The sequence below is a fragment of the Archocentrus centrarchus genome, chromosome 12 (genome assembly GCF_007364275.1).
Source record: "Archocentrus centrarchus isolate MPI-CPG fArcCen1 chromosome 12, fArcCen1, whole genome shotgun sequence".
In the NCBI taxonomy this organism is placed as follows: Eukaryota; Metazoa; Chordata; class Actinopteri; order Cichliformes; family Cichlidae; genus Archocentrus; species Archocentrus centrarchus.
The window spans coordinates 11,867,846-11,887,654 of NC_044357.1; the positions used below are offsets into that span (position 1 = coordinate 11,867,846).

Below are 19,809 nucleotides of genomic sequence, written 5' to 3' on the forward strand. Positions count from 1 at the left end.
GTTATTTTGACTCTGATTCGACTTGAATTTCTACCACCATCTTTGCTGTTGCTGAGTTTACTTATAGATTTCAATTCAGGATTATATGAATGCAATTTTATGTCTAATGTAATAATATTTGTCTTGAGATACTGCTGTTTAGAAACAGGGCAGGGCAACCTGACAGGTAAACAGGCAAAAAAAAACATGAAACTTAAGTTGATGATTATTACATTAAGATATTATTACATTAGGCTTTATCTGTCTTTTTACAGAACAAAAATATTATTATTAGATCAGGTTGTGTTTTTATTTTGAGAAAATGGCCTTTAAGGATTATGTATAAAAGATATGACTAGCAAACTTCTTCAAAACTAGATTTAATTAGTAAATATTTTGCCATTAGATTTCTCCATTTTATAACTTAAAACTAAAAATTATTTTTTCATTACTTGACTTATTTTAGCGAATTAGGTTTTGCAACATTTTATCTTTATATATGTAAATATTACTATTTAAGTAAATATGCAGAAAATGTGCAGAACAAGAACACATCTCTGCACTGAAAAATAGACAAATAACAATAAAATTCTTAGAACCGTGACACAACTGCAACAGTAAGAAATCAATAACCATAAAATGTAATTAAAAAGGCTCAGATTGTTATCACGTTTATTGGGCCTTAGTGTGCTAGTCAAAGAGAGTTATTACTAATGTTTTAGGCCGCCATTAGCAGCTTGTAAATTGGTGAGGTAATGCTAAAATTTCACGCTCTACGTGCTTGTTTTATGGCTTCAGGTAACTTTTTGCTCTGAAAGCCTAAATGCTGCCACTGTTCTCACTACACTGACTCAATGTGTTTTTGTGATCGTTATCAGCCTCCACAGATCTTTTCAAATCGATGATGAAAAAAATACAATTTTCACAAAGGCCAGATTATATCAGTTGGATGATGTAAGTAGATATAAAAGTGGAGTTTAGATGTTGTCAGTTTTTTGGGGGGGAGCAATGAAAAAAAGTGAGTTTTCTCCATGTTAGTGATGCAAACGTAGCTCAAAATGTACTGCATATCTTTCTCCATTACACATGTTTGTGCAGAGTAAAGGGTTCTCCCCAGCAGCAGTAAAAACATCTGTCAAATACCTACTGCAGTGCCTGAAAGGCCTTTTCACATCAAGTCAGCTTTAACAGATAACAGAAGACTGAAATTCTCACTATGGCTTCAACCTCTCCTTCCAATATTCCTGTTTTTCCCCATCCTGACTCTTGTCCTTTTAAACCAAACCCAATATAATCCCTCCCCCGTTTCCCCTTCCCTGTTTTCCACGGGCTTAGTCGATACGTTAGACTTCTACACACGTGCACAGCGAGATAATGCAAATGTTGCTATAAATAGGGACAACTGTGCTGACAGTAGCAAGTAGCACTCTCTCAAGTGAGATATCTCGGTGTAATTTTCACCAACACACACCACCACACACACATTCACGCTGGCAAGAAAAATCTCCTCGTTTGCTGCGCTTCATCATAGTGATAGTCCTGAAGCAGCATATAAACACTTGAGATGCAAAGCAAACACATTTCAGATATGAGCTATAAGAGGCTCAGAAATAGGACCGCACCACACAAACCAGATCAATGTGCCCTAAACATCTTAAACAAATGTGCGGCAGACTAAACAGCTTGAATCTACATAATACTGCAATTCTGCTATATGGGAGCCCCTGCAGCTCATGTATAACACACAGGAATTATGCCACACTATAAAGCCCTAAGTTATTTTGTGCATATGTAACACACAACACATATTTCACTACTTCTCTGACAGTCTTTCATAAAATCTGCTAAAAGCACAAGCGGACTGTATTCCACATGATAACTCCTCTCTATACAAAGCAACTACAAAACTATCCAGCTTGTACAAGCTTCTAACCTCAACTTTCAGAGCACAATGGAAGCTGAGGTGAAGACCGATAGGATGGAAAAATAATTGAGATGGATAGAACACAGGAGCAACCCTCATCCTTCATCGCTTTCATCCTCTTTCTCACCTTCCAGCTCGTGATGAATGACATCAGAGAGGTTGGGCTCTTCACCCCACCAGAAGATCCACAGCTCCTTGGCATCGGGCTTGATTTTGCGTCGCCACACGCACAACAGGTTGGACTGCACGCAGCGCATGAAGCTGCGCAGAACCGGGTCGTCCTGAGCCGGGGCAGAGATCACAGGCCCGTACTCGCCGCCACTGCGGAAGCTGTAGCAACGCCATTTAATGCCCGTCAACTCCGCCTGGAAGAAGAGAGAAGAGCAATTAGAGAACCTTAAATCTTGCACTTGTAACGCAGTGTTAATCCATATAGTAAATAAGAATTTCCTATGACTTCAGTGCAAACATGTAAAATAATTAGTTAATTTATAAGTCAATTAGCAGATATTTAACAAGCAGTCTTTTTAACAATCTTTAATAATTTCACAGTTTTTTTAAGCTGAACCACGAAATTTCTCTAATTCAAGCCTCACCAAAGCAAGAGGATTTTCTGTGTCTCTTTCTTTTTTTAATTATTCTACTTTGGATGTGTTTGTACTTCTGGAAGGATATCATCTTGGCTTCAGTTAAAAAATGGTTGATTTTCTTCCTTTTCTTACACATACACATTCATTTACTTCAGTGGAGCTGAAGCATACAAACACCTTTAGATTCCTGGGAAACATTAGGACACTGATACGAAACATTCCCACCCTTGGAAACGAGTGCACTTGCTAAAACATGCACAATAAAAAGCAATTTGGAAACATCACAAACTTTTGTAGGTTGTACACAACTCAAGATGCGAGGGCTCTGCTGCATGTGATTAAACCTGCTCAGAATATTACAGGTACCAATCTACCGAGCATCAGTGATATGCTAAATGACAATACCCAGCCCAGCCGCAGCCTGTTCACCCTTCTGCCATCTGGCAAGCGATACAGACGTATCCACTTCCGTGCCACAGAGAGCAGTTTCTTTCCTCAGGCTGTGAGATTACTGACTTCATCCTCCACACTTCAGCACAGATAATAGCTTTACTTTTCGTGACTAAATTATTTATTCATTCTTTTTCATTTAGATTTTTTTTTTTTTTTGTCAGCAGAATAAAGGAACTACAACTGAAAGTACATTATATAACCTAGTCTTGCAGAATGAAGATTCAGGAATCTTGTAATTTGTTTATTAATTATTATTAATTAGTGTTACTCTTCGGTCATGGATTTATAAAAATATTATTTCAAAAAGTAATATTATATAGAAAATAAAGTAAAACAAACATTATAGATGAAACCAATAAGTGCAGGTTTTAAAAGTAACCATATAAACTGTGTTTCCCACGAACGAGCAAATCATACAACCCTGATTTAATCTCTATCTGCACATAAGCCATCCATTTATGTTCTATTTTCATCAGCTGCCTGTTTACGCAGCCACGGTCGTTGCGTAAATGGTTAAAATTATTTAATGTCTCCCTGTTGTGTTGTTATAACCTTATTTAATCAATACCTTCACTCACTGCTGCTGCTGCTGTAAAGATAGCATAAAGAGTGTGTAACTATTGCAGAGAGACGAGCTGGAGAGTGACAGCGAGACGTAAAGGATGGCCTTGAGTGAAATACATGAATGAACTACTGCAGGAGAGACGGCACTAAAATACAGAGCAAGCCAAGAGCGAGAGAGACATGAAAAGAGGAAATAGTGTCGGGGTCAATGGTTGGAATCCGGCCCAGCGACTGACATCTTCTCCATTTAATCTAATGAGATGAAGGGTGTTTATGTTGCCTGCTGCAGACTTGCGACTTTTTTGTGATGAGGCAGTAAATAAGTCAAATGTCTCCTCCATCAAAGCCTGAAAGGAGACACATTTTATTCTGATTTTTTTTTTTTTTTTTTTTTTTTAGGTGAGCACACACAAATGTCAGTGACCCTGTGATGATCATGTATGCTCTGGAAACTATATTTTGATGTTTGTTTGTGTTTTTGTGTTTGCATTTGTGCATGAATGAGCAGAGTGCACAAAGGCATTGTTGAACAGGACGGAGATTTGGCAGGCAGGGGGAAAATCTCTCAGTGTGCTGCGCTGCCCTCCTCTCCTCCCCTGTGTTCACCCAGCTGTGAGGATCATGTTTGGCACACTGGCCCAGGCACCAAGCCATCCAAGGCCAACTGAGGGAAGAAAAATACTGACCCATTTTAACGCAGAGACAGGTAGAAAAGAGCAGCTCAAAGGAAATTAAAGCCTGCAGTGTCTTTGAGTGGGTGAAGAAAAGCAGGCTCCTCAGTTCTGATGATTGTAAAGAGAGGGGACAAGGAGGCTTATAGAAATGTTAAGTGTGTGTGTGCAAGCTAGTAACTACTGTGTGCATCCAAATAAGAACCTAAAAAAGCCAGAAGCACGAGGAAGTGTGTGCATGTGCTCAAGCATTTGTAATGAACATATCAACATTACTTATTGGCACGCATCCACTGCAGCATCTTAAAAGTGAGTGTACAATAAGGTATGCATTTGGCACGAATGAACATCCTCCCTGCAAAATAAACCCATAATTACAAGCATGTCCCTTCTATAATGACAGCGTGTGTAATAGAAGATATAAACATTGGCGCTGTGATAAGCCGAGCCCTAAAATTAGCCATGACAAGGTCAAAGATGCTATTTGTCCCAGAGCAAAGAGGAAGACATCTGCTTGCACAGCCTCGTCACTCCCAGTCAATGTCAAAAGTTCCTCCACTGTTTGGCACAGCTGTCTGCTGCTACTGAATCAGGAGCTGAGATGATGGAAGCAAAATGTCAGAATATATATTTACAACGGAGGCATACCAGCAAAACATACTCCTCTGTGAACCGATTGTTAAACGGTCCCCTTCAGACATGTCGTGTTTGGCGCCTGTGAAAAGTCAGCACAATATTTCACAGCTATTTAAACCAAAAGCTGTAGAGATACTTCAGTTACCAGCAAAACACTTTTTATGTGGAAGGGGCGGGGGGGGCTTTAAGTCCAAATGTACTCACTTTGTAGTGCAAAAAAAAAATGGTTTAAGTTTTATCAGATAATTCTAATTTTTTTTGGTTAAATAAGTAGCCAGAGGCTGCACAAACAAAGTGCTCTGTACTTGTTGGCCATGTGGCCTAACATCCTGCTGAACTCCTGTGGAGGATTAGCTGTGGCACAGTTGAAAGAAGAGGAACTGAGCTGCACTTACATGCTCGCGGGCACATCCAAACACATGCTTGCGCGCAAACACTGGCATCCACACACCGCAGCTGTGACGATGTGCAGACCAGAAGTGCTCCAAAAAAAAAAAAAAAAAGAAGAAGAAAACACTGACATGCGTCGGGAGGCGGACATATTTTCAGACTGATGTCCAGTTATTTTTCAGATATGACAGCAAAGATCTGCTTGTCTATCTGTGCGTGTGTTTTAGTGCATCTCTTCAGCATGTGCACATACACACATATTGTGTTTTTTTTTTTTTAATATATGAAATGCGCATGCAGGCAGTAAAAGCTACGCTCTTACTGAATGATAATGATTTCTCAGGGCTCTTCACCTTCACTATCAGACCTCTGAAATCAGTAATACTAGTGTTAACAAACAGCCAATTCTCATATTTGTATGAATAAATTACCACTTGTAACACATAAGAGAAAATCTGTCAAGCATGTGAATTCAACTGATATCACAACTGAGTCTGCAGACAAAGCGAGAACAGAGCTATTATTTGCAACTCCAGTGACAAATCACTGTTGGTGAAAAAAATCCTGTCACACAGGACACATAAAACAGGGTTATTTGACTCATTTTGTGCATTTATGTTATAATTCTCTCATTGCTGCTCTTTAAAGAAATGGGGGGTAAGTTCCTGAAGTGCAGACCAATCAGAGAATGAATATTAACAACACACTGGCTGGATAAGTATAGTAATTTAAGTGCTAAATGAGGCAGAACTGTAAAAACACTGTAAAAAAGAATGGATTACCCAACTGGGATTCCACTCTCATCAATCTGAAAGAATTTAACTAGGACAAAAATGTCCTTTTGTGCCATCGGCGTGCTTGGTTCAAACCGTCCGACTGCGAGCCAAGATGGTGAAAAGCACAGCAAACATGTATCCAAAAGCGGCGAACTCCTCATCATCCTTCTGAGTACAAAAAAGCAAATCAAACATTATTCTAGGCTGCAGTCTCTGTCTATTTTAAACACTACCACAGGGGGGAAAAAGGCAAAGGGGTCAAGAAAAAAGATGGAGGATTTTGTTTCACTGTCAATAAAATCCTGCACTCTTCCGAGCCCCTTGTTCTCTAGGTTGGCTGGTTCAATTTCTGATTGAATGCAGGAGCAAAAACAAGAGCTTTTCCTTCAATTGCTAAGACGGACCAAAGCCTTGACCTTACTCTCACCTCCATTATCTTTCTAGTCTTCACTCTCCCGCTCATCTCTCAGCACTTTCTCACCGCGACAGATGCCTATGTAATACATCCCCGCCAGGAGTATCTCATACTTTCTCTTTGGCTTTTTTTTTTTTAATTCATCTCTTTATGTGTTTTTGTCTAGTAAACAGAGAAAAGATAAGAGCTAAGCAAATGTTTACAGAAAATGTTTGCTTTAGCACAGAGGATGTGGAAGATCACACTTTATTTGAAGAACTACATTAAAACCTCTTTGGCCGGCAGCATGAAAATCTTTCTATCTTTCCCACAATGGGATTGATTCTTTGTTGTGCGTTGGGATTTTGTATGTTTAAAAGGTGGTGTCTGACAGAAATCTGAACTTTAAAGCTGAGAGTTTAAGAGGTATTTCCTGGGTGGGGGTGGGTGGGGGACCAGCTTGGAAAAACATAATCTGTCTCCAAACTAGAGGTCAACCTCGGTGCACCAGTCTCGCGCTTGTAATCACAAAAATATGGAAGTCAGCACTTTAATCTTTAGTATTCACTGCTCAAAACGAACACGCTGGGTGAAGTCACGTGACTTGAAGAGGAAAAACAAAAAGCAGAGAAGAGGATCTCATTTTCAGATATGTTTGTCATACTTCAGCTCTAAAAGACTGGAACATGCGTATATATATATATATATATATATATATATATATATATATATATATATATATATATATATATATATATATATATATATTGTTTAAAGCCCAGGAGCTTTAAAATGACCAGGAAACATTCATTGCCTAGATAGCAAAGCTGAGAGGAAAACACACTTTTCAGGAACATTTCCAGTCTGAAAATATTTTTGCTCTTCTCATTTTTTTCCTCGAAAACTTCCACGACCTTTTGAATGGACCTCTTGAACTCCCCAAGTAGTACTCCGATGCAGGAAAGCACATACAGACACGCTTCTTTTGCCCTCCCCTACAAAAGAAAAGAGGCGTGTACCGACTCTGTAGAGCACTTCCTTTCACTTTCAGGACAAACAACAGTTGTAAAAGAATTCATGCAAAAAGCCACTGAAGAGAGAGATCTTTGAAAAACACGCGTTTACACAGAAAGTTAAGAGAAAATATATTTAGTCTTGGTCGTGAGCAAATGCCTGAGCTTCTAACAGGAACGCAGCTGATGTGATCATCTGAGAGGATAAGCGCCTAATGCGCTACCAAAGCTGACAGAAAGCACATAGAGAATGTCGTCTAAGAGAGATGCCACTTCTTTAGGAATCTCACAACAGCATAAGAGCCTCGCAGTCTGACAAAGAAGCCACTTTAGGCGATTGAGAGACAGCTTGGCTCAGCAGTTTTACCTACTCTGGCACACACACAACACTTAGTCTGTCAGAGTGGCATAGCTTTCTCATCAACGTCAAATCTGATTAGACGCTTGACAAGCTGCCAATATTTGGGGTGTGTTCAGATCGGTTGTGATGCCTGTGAGTCCTTAGATAAGACTTGTTGTCTTTATCAGACAAACACAATGGCATCCATCTCTCTTTGATTCAATGTCAGAGGACGGAGGGAATTCAGTTATTTCTAAAGGCTCTTGCATCCTTTCACAATGCAGCCCCTCAATTTATCTGCTCTCTGAAAACAAGTCATTTTAGCCCCCCACTGCTCCCCCCACTGCTTTAAGCCAAGTGTCTTTTGATTGGCTGCCTCTTGTAAGCAGAAGGTTTGAACAGCAGGTGGGTGGGGCTTTTGTGCTCACAGCCAGACCTGTGCGCCTGAGATGATCATAAGGATATCGGCTTTCAGTGAGATCACACAGTGCCAAAAGTAGAGAAAAAAAAGATGTATAAAAATAAGGAGAAGTATAATTGGAGTTTGTATACTTTCCCAGTGCCTGTGTGGCTTTCTTCTGAGCAAAGCAATGCATATTCAGTTATTAAGTAACCGTAAGAGTGCATGAAGAGTGTGCAGTTGTGTTAGGCCTGAGATGGACTGAGAACCTGTCCAAGGTGTATGTGTGTGTGTGTGTGTATATATATATATATATATATATATATATATATATATATATATATATATATATATATATATACACACCCCCCCCCCAGCCCTGTATCAGCTAGGATAGGCTGCAGAATCCCTCGAACTCTAAGTTACATAAGCTGTAAAGAAAATAGATGGATGTAAAATGATCCCCTTTTATGTATTTACATTTATTTATTACCTTTATAGTCATTTTTATTGTAAGTGATGTTCCACTGCTGCGAGAATCAGGGTGATGCGATCTTGCTCACATCAACCTAATTCTCTTATAACTGAAAGGATTCATGTTAAAAGCATGCAACTGGCAATGCGCGAGATCAAATTTATTGTGAAGGTTAGCATCAAAATTAATCTGCAAATGACGAAAGCTTTAATCTGGGGCATTACTGACAGTAGATCAATTAGTAGTAGGAGTAAGTTTAGGAGGTTACCCAATACCTGACTTTTTCCCTGCTTCAGTTCTCTCAGCTTTCACTGCTCTTTTTCCCCACACGCTGCCTCTTCTTCTTCACTTGCATTGTCTAATAAAGGAAAAGGTTGCCAAATAAAGTAAGCAACCACTTACCCGTTGTTCTGCTTGCAGCATGAAATCAGATTGCAATTATTTGCAGCGTGATGGAAAAGGTGCATTACTGTTCATTATAGCTTGATGTACTCGGCTATAGTGCGAGCAAGTGCAGTAGTTGCATTTCTTTTAGTATTTTCAGCAAAGTAGCTGCTCAGTGATTGTTGCAACAATGAGCCACACTTGTTACTACAGTAAATGTGGTGTCACAAAAAAAAGAAAAAAATTCTTACAACTTTAATGACACTGTTTGTTTTTGTTTATCGCTTCAGAGCTGAACCGCTGAAGCAGTACAATGCAAAATCAAGTGCGGAAATTAAATATGAACAAAGACAATGTGAGCTTTGAGGCTGTGATACTAAGTCAACACTGAGAAGACACCAGTTAGAAGTGCCAGTGGCAAAAATCAGAACAGGCAATGACTCCCCCTTCATCAATTAACCCGCCGAAATCAAATTAACCCACAAGGAGTCGCACTCCCTTCTGGCATTTTACAACACAAATGAAGAGCGATGCACATTACTGCATTTGCGAGGGAGCAAGAGCGACACAAAAGCACCAAACAGGTGTAGAAAAAAAGGCCTCTGGGACACTAAACAGATGCCTTTCCTCTGCCTTCTGCCACCACCTTTACAAGCCCCTACAAAACAAGGGACCGTCATTTGATCTGTGCTCTGCTGCAGCATCCAGCCCTGGGAGGTGAGCAAGCCAAGCGACCTAATTAGAGCAGCGAGAGTCCCCAGGGCTGAGTGACGGATAGACCTGCCAATCACGCCACGGAAAGCCTCCATCAAACCATGACTTCTCACCTGACACAAAGAGAAGCAGGAGGTAGGAGGAACAGAAGCGGAAGACCAACAAAGACAGCTGGACATTGTGTACAGTAGCGAAGCCACATCTGAAAGACAAGATCCCCTGCCATTTGCAAAATGAAACAACACAAGCTGCAGCATTAGGCTGCTTTCAAAGCATTAAGGGACAGACTAAAGCAGTGGTCCAGCTTAGACTAAATTATTAACGTGCAAATAAATAAACCAGCCCCTGCTTTACTAGTGTCTCTGGTGTAACTTAATTAACTGTGACAAGCCACGGGGAGGGAGAAATGAGCAAAAGACACAAAAGACAGAAAAAGAGAGAATCACAAGAGGAAGAGAGAGAAGTAAAAACAGTTGCTAGGCAACATACAACATCTGTAGGAATTCAGCAAGATATTCAAGTTTGGAGATTTCTGTCTCCAGGGTTACAGTGAAAATATAACATTACAGTACTCTATAAATCAGAAAGCAGCGTGCCGCACATCTCTCCTGAGCAGAGCTCCACCTCCCTTTGTTGTAACACTTCATAACAACCACAGATAATAAACAGTTAATTGGTAGTTTAAAAAAAAAACACACATTTATTATTAATTAAACTTTAGTTAATACTTATTTACTGTTAATAAAATGACAATAATGTTTACAATATTAATAAATATTACTTAGATATTATTTAGCTGAAACTGACATGACAGGTTTTTGTAAGACGTAGGCAGGTTAGATGGCATAAATACACAAATATTTATGTGGTTACAACAAATATTAACCCTGCACATGTAAACAAAGAAGCTTAAGGGTTCCCAGTGTGTCAAAATGTGACACCAAGGGGTCTTCCATATGTGACGCTGGATCTCAGATCGGTCTCACTATTGCTGGGACAGGTGTGTCACAGCAGCAACACCAAAGGACGCCTTGTGTGGATCTATGGGACGCCAGTGGCTTTGACAAAACGGCAGTTTGACACCCTAGGAATGAGCTAGGTTTGCAAGTGAGTGATAGCATCTTTATTTAAAGGGAACAATGATATCTGCTACTCATTAACAACATAATTACATTTTTTTTGTTTCTATGTGACTCGAATGTAATCTCTTTGTGTTTTTTTTAACAGATATAATACAAAGCACACAGAATAGTTCAGAGTAATCATTTTACGCTAGTCAAATTAATGACAAAGTCACACTTTTTCTATTATTATTAAGAACTAGCAAATAGTATTACTCATCATATCATTGTTTACAGCCAAATATTATTTAGGAAAGTTTAATTAACTATTAATTTACAATATATTAATAATATTTATTATAAAATAAAGCGTCACCCCCATTTTTCCCTTGCAGCTGGAATTCATGAGCTCCAATTTGGCTGAACATTACCGCTGTACAGGATTACACACTGAGTTTTTGTGGATCAAGAATGACTTAAATTGCATAAAAAAAATTACTCAGTACAGTAATTGTACAATTAGCACCGCATGGAGGCTTTCTGAAATGCCTACAAGTAGTTAATAGTCTGATTGTTTCTGAAATTGGGCAAATGGAGCATAAGCAGTATGAAAAATATCTAATTTGGCTAGTAATTTCCTGCATTGATTTTTTTCCCACAGGGATGCCGTTTAAGATAAAAAGACAGCCCTCTATAAGTCAACATGAGTTTTCCTTGTTTCATCACACACCAGATAAATGAACTATAGAGCAGAAACCTGGAAAGCAAGAAACTGCATGTGGGTAGGTGGGTGGAGGACTGAGACACTGCCAGGCCATTGACATCTCGGTAGGTCACACCTGAACAGGTTTCAACCCGCAACTCATCCGGCTGCTGTCTCTAATCCCTTGTTTTGCTTACTAAGTGGGAGTGGTAGCCAATCAGAGCTTTTACATTAAACGTCCTCTGCACTTCAGCACATGCACTAACACAATCTTGTGTAATCCCACTCAAGTCCTCCTCTTATGTCCACTCACTCTTCAGAGCAGATACCATAACAACATGGCATATTCGCATCTTTGCATGAACACTTAGCCCCGTGGCTTCACGCTCACTCGGTCCTGTCTGGTAAATATTCCATCAAACCTTTTTGTGCCTCGCTATTATACTGCAATGTCCATTTATTCCATAAAGCAAGCCAGGACTGAAATTGAGCTGTACAAATTTTCATTAGCATTTGAAAAATCATGAGTGTCTGCCTAATTCAAGATGAGAGAGAGCGCCGTTTGGCAGAGCAGGGAGAATCAATGCACAAACGGCCGTGAATCAACAGTCTGCACATAATGTGTTTGTTCTCATCAAGTACCCGTCTGATTGGTCGCAGATAATCTCTCAATGGAACATGAACACACGATAATTAGAATTTGCAACAGCACCGCAGACAACATTAATGTTTTCTCTCTCCCCTCTTGTTTTGCAGCTCTAAGAGAAACCCTTTAACCTAAGTGTGCTCTAACAGCAATTGAATCCCAGCCAGCCATGATATTGGCAAAGCTGTCTGGCTTGCAGAAAATATTTGCCCAGTTACAAGCAGGGCAATATCTCCCTTAAAAGAAATTCTCTTTGTCAATTGGCCTGCAGTCAGGTGGAGAGATAGCAAACAGATCTCCCCGAGGAAAGCCCAACGCTCCCGTGTGATGCTACATGAGACCCACAGCACCAAAACAAACGTTTTACTGGTTTCTGGAATATATCTAACAATCAGACACCATGCTTTGGAGCAAAGTGGAGTTCATTTGTAGAGGAAAACAGCAGGATTAGGGGGAAATGTATCTCTGTTGAGAGATGATAAATAACAACTGAATTGGTTGAAGATTTATAGTTAAGTACAACTTCATTTTTTTTAGAAAGGTTTACATGGCTCCTTATTTTTCTTATAATTAACACATTTTCTAAAGTATAAAGCATGTAAATCCTGAATTTAATATCAAGAGTTGGTATTACATCAGCCAAGCTACAACCTCCAGGACTGAAAAATGAAGCCAACGCTGATGTGCCAAAAACTGCAGCTCCTCAAATGTCCATTTGTGGCTGGCAATGCGAGTCAATCCCCACATACTCCCATGTTAAAATGTCCAACCTTAGAATTAAATATCTTTATAGCCTGGTAAAACACACCTTTGGTCATTATAGCTACTTTCCCCTTTATAACAACTGCAGTAAACTGATTTTATTTTATAACTCACCCATTTAAATTTCATTCAGGCTTGAAGAAAGATATGCATTTCTAGAAGCGGGACCACTTCGAGTGACAGCTAGAAGTCAACTAGAATAATACAGCTGTCTCCTACACTTCACCTCATCTAACTTATATCCCTAAACTAGACCTCAAAGCTGTGTTTGTGCTGTTTGTACCTCTGGGATTATTTTAATGTAATTATCTTACAAATAAAAGGGCTTACTGTATGGTACAGACCATCCAATTAGTTTGAACTCCAGTATATGTATTTTTTCTTATATAAAGAAAAAAGTTAAATTCAAAAAATTAAAAGTCCACAAATCAATGGATATTTGTGTGCTTTTTTTTATAATCTACAATCTAATCTATTATCTATCTATAATCTATGGCTCCACTATGACCAGAAAACAGCAAAAGTCACACTAAACAATGATGTGTTTAATACACATCTCTCTAAAAGTCCATCAGTCTGTTTGCCAACTACCTACCAAACTTTCCAGCTGTCACAGGCAGCTGATGGCACCAGCTACTGCCCATTCCTGCCAATCCTCCTTCCCCACTCAGACTTCTGTCGCCCTACACACATGCAGGAACACCAGCGGACGCTAAGAATAGAACACAGCTGGCACTGCTGGGCTTACATATTTCACACTCAAGCCACCGTGCTCCAAAATACTCCTGCACCATCCTGTCCCATATCCAGCTCTGGGACCGGCGGGGCTTCCTTCCCTCCCTCCCACTCTGTCTTTGAACCGTTCTTCACCTCTGTGGCAGGTCCCTGACAAGCCCGCCGCTCAGATAAAATCCATGACTACACTCGAGAGAATTTACGAGAAAAGGGATGTGTAGTGAAAACAGAAGTATGAGTGAGGAGATTCCTGTCTTCCTGTTTTCAACTCACACTCTACCCTATTTCTGTAAGCGGCTGAACTACTACACTGCTCATTCACAACTTATTTGATTACAGTGTGTGTTTCTGACATACAGCATGCCACCTTCAGACAGATAGGTGGGCCACTGCTTTAATGAGACCTATTGCCATGATGAGGGATTCCCTCAGCCGCGACACCGGCAGATTAGTGTCGCGGCTGAGACCAGGTGAAGCTAGTGCTACCTGCCTGAACTGCAAGCGAGCAGGCTAGAATGAGCCTCTCCTCAATGCTGTCACGACTTCATTGTCATCCTTATAAATCTTTTTATAAAAAAAAAAAAAAAATAGCAGTTCCTTTCATTAAACATGGGTTTAAACAATGCCAGCGCCTGAAATTGAATGCCTACATTAAGGTTTGTTTACTCATCATTTCATCAGATAGATCCTGATTTGGTAATTGTCTTTTTCTTGTTTGTAAACACAGCCATTTGAAAAATTGTGAAATTTATAGTGACAATTATATGTGTAGACAAACCCTGAATGACCTAATCCCTTGTGCTTATAGGGCTGCATTGTTCTTTAAGAAAATGCATCGATTAGCAGGTTCTTCACGGCTTTCACAATGTTCATCGCGGCTCATGGAAAGCACACAGAAATCCACAGCTGAAAGTTGCCTTAACCAAGTTTAAGGCTTCACGTGGCATGTTTAATGCTAGCTAAAGACAACCATCTCCACACAATCCATTCACCTTCGCCCTGTTTTGGTTATTTGCTCATTTATTCTTATACAAAAGCTTGTGTTTAGACGAGGAGTAACATGGCAAGTCAATTTGTGTGCCATCACTGCATGTCTTCAGCTAGAGTCTGAAGCTAAAATTGACATTAAAGACTGGTGTATGACTAGACTGTCATGATTTTGGCGGGTAAAGAACTATGACTAAGATATGCACTGAGCAGGGCATTTACATCTGAAGAAAAAAACAATGTCACAGTGACACTGCATCTAAATTACCTCTCGCATACTGCTGCTACTTTGTACATCTTGCTACTTATCAACACTTAAGTCAAAAACAATGTATCTGACATTATTTGCTAATTATTAGTGTAATTTTAGAGAATGTTGAGGTAAAAAAAAAAAAATCTATCAGACACCTATAAATGTGTAATTCTTACACCAAAAGCAGTACTTTGCTATAATTTCAACACACATTTCAAATGATTCCCAGTTCAACAATTTCTTGGCTCAGCAGACCACGGCACGCACACTATCCAACCGCTGGCTCTTTTTCATCCCCAAGCAACCTTGCAATATTCACCACCATTAATAACGAGGAGACGCAAACAGCCTAAATTAAAAAGGCACCGCTCCTGATTACCTGCTTCTTCTTACAAGCCATGGCCACTCACCTGCCATAAATCAAGACACCACTGTTAATGGTATTCCCTCAGCCTCATCTCTTAGCATTTTTATGTCCACACCAGACAGTAGCATCATCATTATACAAGCAAGATCTCTATTGGAATACAGTTTGGCTAATGAGCACCTTTTAGTTGATCACATTAGACCTCTACTTGAGGACACTTAATTACCAGTGTTACACTCCATGTGCCTCTGTCAAGGGGACAGGAGAAGTCCTTTAATTAAGGTCTCTCCATTCCACATATGTTTGCACAAGCCTGGATGTAGGATACATTCACACCCCAAATAAAGGTGATGAGACGCGTGGTGTGTACGCACATGCAAGTGTGGGAGGAAGATTTGGTGTGTGCATGTATGCTGCATTTGTGATACACATGTTTGTGTGTGGGAATGTGGTTGTTTATCCCCCCCCCGCACCCATTTTTGTGTTGTGCTGCTCATGTTTGTGAAAGCATCTCCGGGTGTGTTTGTCTGCGTGTGTGTATAATATGACGGGTGTTTGAAGTTTGCCTCCACAGTCTGCATGGTTTACAGTGTGCCCAGTACAAACACACACAGCAGCAGCAGCAGCACACGCAGACACACTGAGGCTTCCTGTGTTGTGAGGCTCTTAACTGTCTCCTCCTTGCATTTCATATTCAGGCTGGGACTCAGTCTTATGAGAACCTGCCCAGTCCACAGAAAGATGACTGTTCTCTTTTTCTCTCGCTCTCTCTCTCCCATTACATTCTCCCTCTTTAATTTTCTCTCGTGCTCTCTCTCACTCTTTCACTCTCAGTTTCTCGCTCAAATAGGCTGAGGCTAGCAGTCAGGAAATGCACATCAGTCATAATACTTTCCTAAAATGAAAACAGATTCTGCTTCAGTCCATCAGCCTCTCTCTCTCTCTCTCTCTCAGTCTGCACACTCCTTTAGCTGAAAACATTCCTTTCTCCTCTTCTCCTTTCCTCTGCCCTTCCCTGTTTCAGTGACACTTCAACTTAGCTCACCATGTCGCCTCTTTCTTTTTTTTTTTCTCCCACCTAAAAGGGTCTTGTTTGCTTTCTGTCACAGATGGATGATCGCCAGCACACAAGACAGTTGTTTTGTGGGTTGTGTGATTGCAGCAATCTCAAGAATCTGACACGGGCCACACGGAGCTCATGACAGTAATCTGCCATGCGCCCGTAAAGTCCCACAACATAGGCGCTTATGCTTCCTAAGGTGCTTTTTCCTGGTGCGGGTTGCAATAACAGTAAGGAAGTCAGTGTGAGCGACAAGGTTAATGCATGCTGGAATGCTGTTTAACAGGCTGTCAGAGCAGGAGTGCTCAGCAATTAGAACACAAGAACACAATCCAGAGGGAAAAGATTAAAATCAAAAGTATCCCACCTTACTTTCATTAAATGAGTTTCGAATGACAAACTTCATGCTGTCTCTGACTGATTCATAAAATCAGAAGCATAAGAGTAGCTGTTCCATCTAATCCAAGCGCTGGTATATTTTTCCTCTATAAAGTAATACAAGGTAAACTTGCAGTCTACCTTTGTACCCTTCTCTGTCCCAGTACCAACAGTCATCAGCTATGCTCCTCTAAATGGCTGCTTGTTGATGTGCCTATAAATCTGACAGATCTGGGGACTTACTTTGCACCTTGGACATGGAATAATTTACAGAAAGACCTAATACCTATATCTATTGGTGCATTTAAAAGCATCATAAGGAATGCAGTGAAGGAGACCTGTGGATGTTTTGTATATTGTACATTATGTTGTTGATCTTGTATTTTATGCTGTTTGTAGCCAGGCCCCCCTTGTAAAAGAGATTTGATCTCATTGGGACTTCCTGGGCAAATAAAGGTAATAATTCTTCTCATTGCTGATCAGTTTCCCATTACTCTTTCAGCATCAAAACAATGCCTGTAGGAAACAACAAGCACAAAAATATACAGAAGCTTTTTGTTTGCTGATTCATTCCCTTCAAGTGATATTAACAGCGCTTCAGCCACCACCTCTGGAGCTTTTTGTCACATCAGCATCAGAATGCATTCTTCATCGCTGTGTCTGTCTCTTTGTCTCTATCACCCCCTCTAACCAGGACACTCGGTGTCTCATTAGTGTTTTGTCCCATCTTGGACTTCCCTGTAGGAGTCCTGCCAGTGAGCAACCACTTAGGCACCAGCCAGTCATAAATATTCTAAACAAGCCAGCTGATGGATGGTCTCTTTCTCCCTCCATTTGAAAGGGATGTTCACGATGGCCAATAATGCCACAGCGAGTGAATGAAAGCTTTTTCTTTTTTCCCACGAGGGAATATCCACGAATGACACGGTGACAGAGGGGCAATCGATGTTTTCTTTTGTGCCAGGCTGAGAAAATTTAAGACTTCTGGTGTATTGCCTGTATTTCTGTGCAACTGGACATCAATCCAAACAAGATGCTTTTGAGTAGCTTGAGATTCCCCTTTTGTTCCATTTACAGACACAAATATTACTCAAATACACGCGAAAGAAGAAGTGATGAATCACTTTGAATTCCTGTGCTAGCTGAAAAAGTCTATTCTTCCCCTGTGTCCACCGTTTTGTTTTTTCTTTTCTTTCTCTTTTTAAAATCATGACCATATCTTGCGACATGTGCTGAAAGCTGTTGCAGGTTGACAACCTGCACGATCACCTAAAAAGCCCCCAGGACCCATATGTTGTTGTGGTTCTCAGCAGCAGCCTGTGCCTGAGCTCAGCCTACTGCATGCCTTTCCACTTGGCTGCCTGTTGTAGTAAGACAGTTAACTCGCTGATTGCAGGACGAAAACTGCTCGGTTCTCTTCCACCCTCAAAAGCAGTGAATTCTGCAAAAATGCAACTGCCTAGAGAGTCAAAAACACCTTGTTTTCAGTGTGAAAGTGCTGCTTCCGTTGTGTGCCTGATACATGACGCTGCCTGTCAAAATCTCTCATGCTTTTGTCTTCTCCTGTGAGACAATTATTCCACTAATTCAGTCATTTTATTCTGAAAAGAAAAATAAAATGTTCTCAGCTCTCCTTTACTTCCAATTTATGACCTAGGGAGCATTTTTAGCAGCCCCATGCATAAAACTATTATTGCTGAAGATCAGACAATCCTTTTTGCTTTATTATCTGGCTGTAGAGATATCTGACAGTGGCAGCAGCAGGGCTCCTTTCCAAGTTAGTTGCTTGGCAATGCATTAGAGTTCCAGCAAGATTTCCAGTGAAATGATTATTTAAAGGAGTGGAGGATAATGGCCACTGTGCTCATGAAAAAAATAGATAGTTTATCTATTGTTTATTTGCCAGATACATGCAAATACACAAATGATTTGCCAGGCTGTACTTGTAGCATTTGAACCCTGCGTTTTAAGCATCGTGAGATTTGTTTTGGTTTGAAATCGGATAATAAAGTTGATTTATTCATGTTAAATCACCCCATTTAAACCCCTGAGCTGAGGCGCCTTATTATATCAGGCTTATAGTGATGAAATATGCTGTTTATTCCGAATCACTAACCCGCGTTAATGATTGCCTAATAACAACATCAGCAATTGGTTCACCTTTGTACAGCAGACACACATTAAAGCATGCCTCCCACTGTCTTATGACTTGTCCATCACAGGCGCCTCGCGTGTCTGTGACCAACATGATTTATTAATACTGTACCAGAGAGAAGATGTTGGAGTGGCAGTCCTCAAGGCTTGCCCCGTTAGCCACCCAATTCGCCGATGTAGTCATAATGGTCCGCCTTTGGGGTCGTCAGCGCGGGGCATGTCGAAATCCTACATGGGTATCAAACACCGAGCAGGGGCTGACAAATCGGTTCCCTTACGAGTCTGCCAAAAACAAGCAGGCTTATAACCTCACAAGAGGTCCGGATAATAAACTCGGGATGGTCGAATGGGCGTATTCAAAAAGAAGTGCAGAATGCATCCAAAAAATATATATATAAATAAATAAAAAATGATGATAATAAGCCAACAGCGGATAAGATAGCCTGTGTTGTAGTGTTGATAAATCCAAGCGTGTGCGGGGATCACAACATTGTTACAATCCAAGTCAGGCGATTCCAAATCTGATCACTGTCAACAACGGAGAGCACTGAAATGTATCCATTTCAATCCCGAGGAAGATCCGCCTGTTTCCAAATCAGTCTTTCCGCGGATAGTTTCATCATTAAATGACCGTAATCCATGGGGAAAACGACTCCTTTCTTCCGCGCCGAGGAGCAGCCTCTTCCCACCCCCCACCCCCAACCCACCCCCAAAAAATGTCAAAAATCAAGAGTCAAAACTTCTTTAAATATAACCGCTGCACCGCGAAGCAATCAACTCGGAGCACGCAGGATATCTGATTCCGTCTGCTCCTCCACAAGCTGATGCACCACTTGTGATAGTTTTCGAGAATTGCAATGTGCTATTTATAGCCGTCTTTCTTGTCACAACCGTTCCTCTCACAATGTAACCCAGCCTGTCTCACACAAACAGGCGGCGCGGGCAGGAATGTTTAATCCCTCTGTTGCTCTTAAATTAAACGGAGCGCAGGCGGAGGGGG

The 19,809-nt window shown here is 40.6% G+C and overlaps 1 protein-coding gene across 1 annotated transcript in view; it reads right to left on the reverse strand.

Annotated features, from left to right (window-relative positions):
- Positions 1 to 19,482, reverse strand: part of LOC115789575 (mediator of RNA polymerase II transcription subunit 13-like) — an 83,701-nt gene extending 64,219 nt beyond the window's left edge. The window contains 2 exon segments of the mRNA XM_030743052.1: positions 2,031 to 2,268; positions 18,922 to 19,482. Coding sequence (XP_030598912.1) covers positions 2,031 to 2,268; positions 18,922 to 18,993 — 310 coding nt within the window. The 5' untranslated portion in view covers positions 18,994 to 19,482.
- Between the last annotated feature and the right edge of the window lie 327 nt (positions 19,483 to 19,809).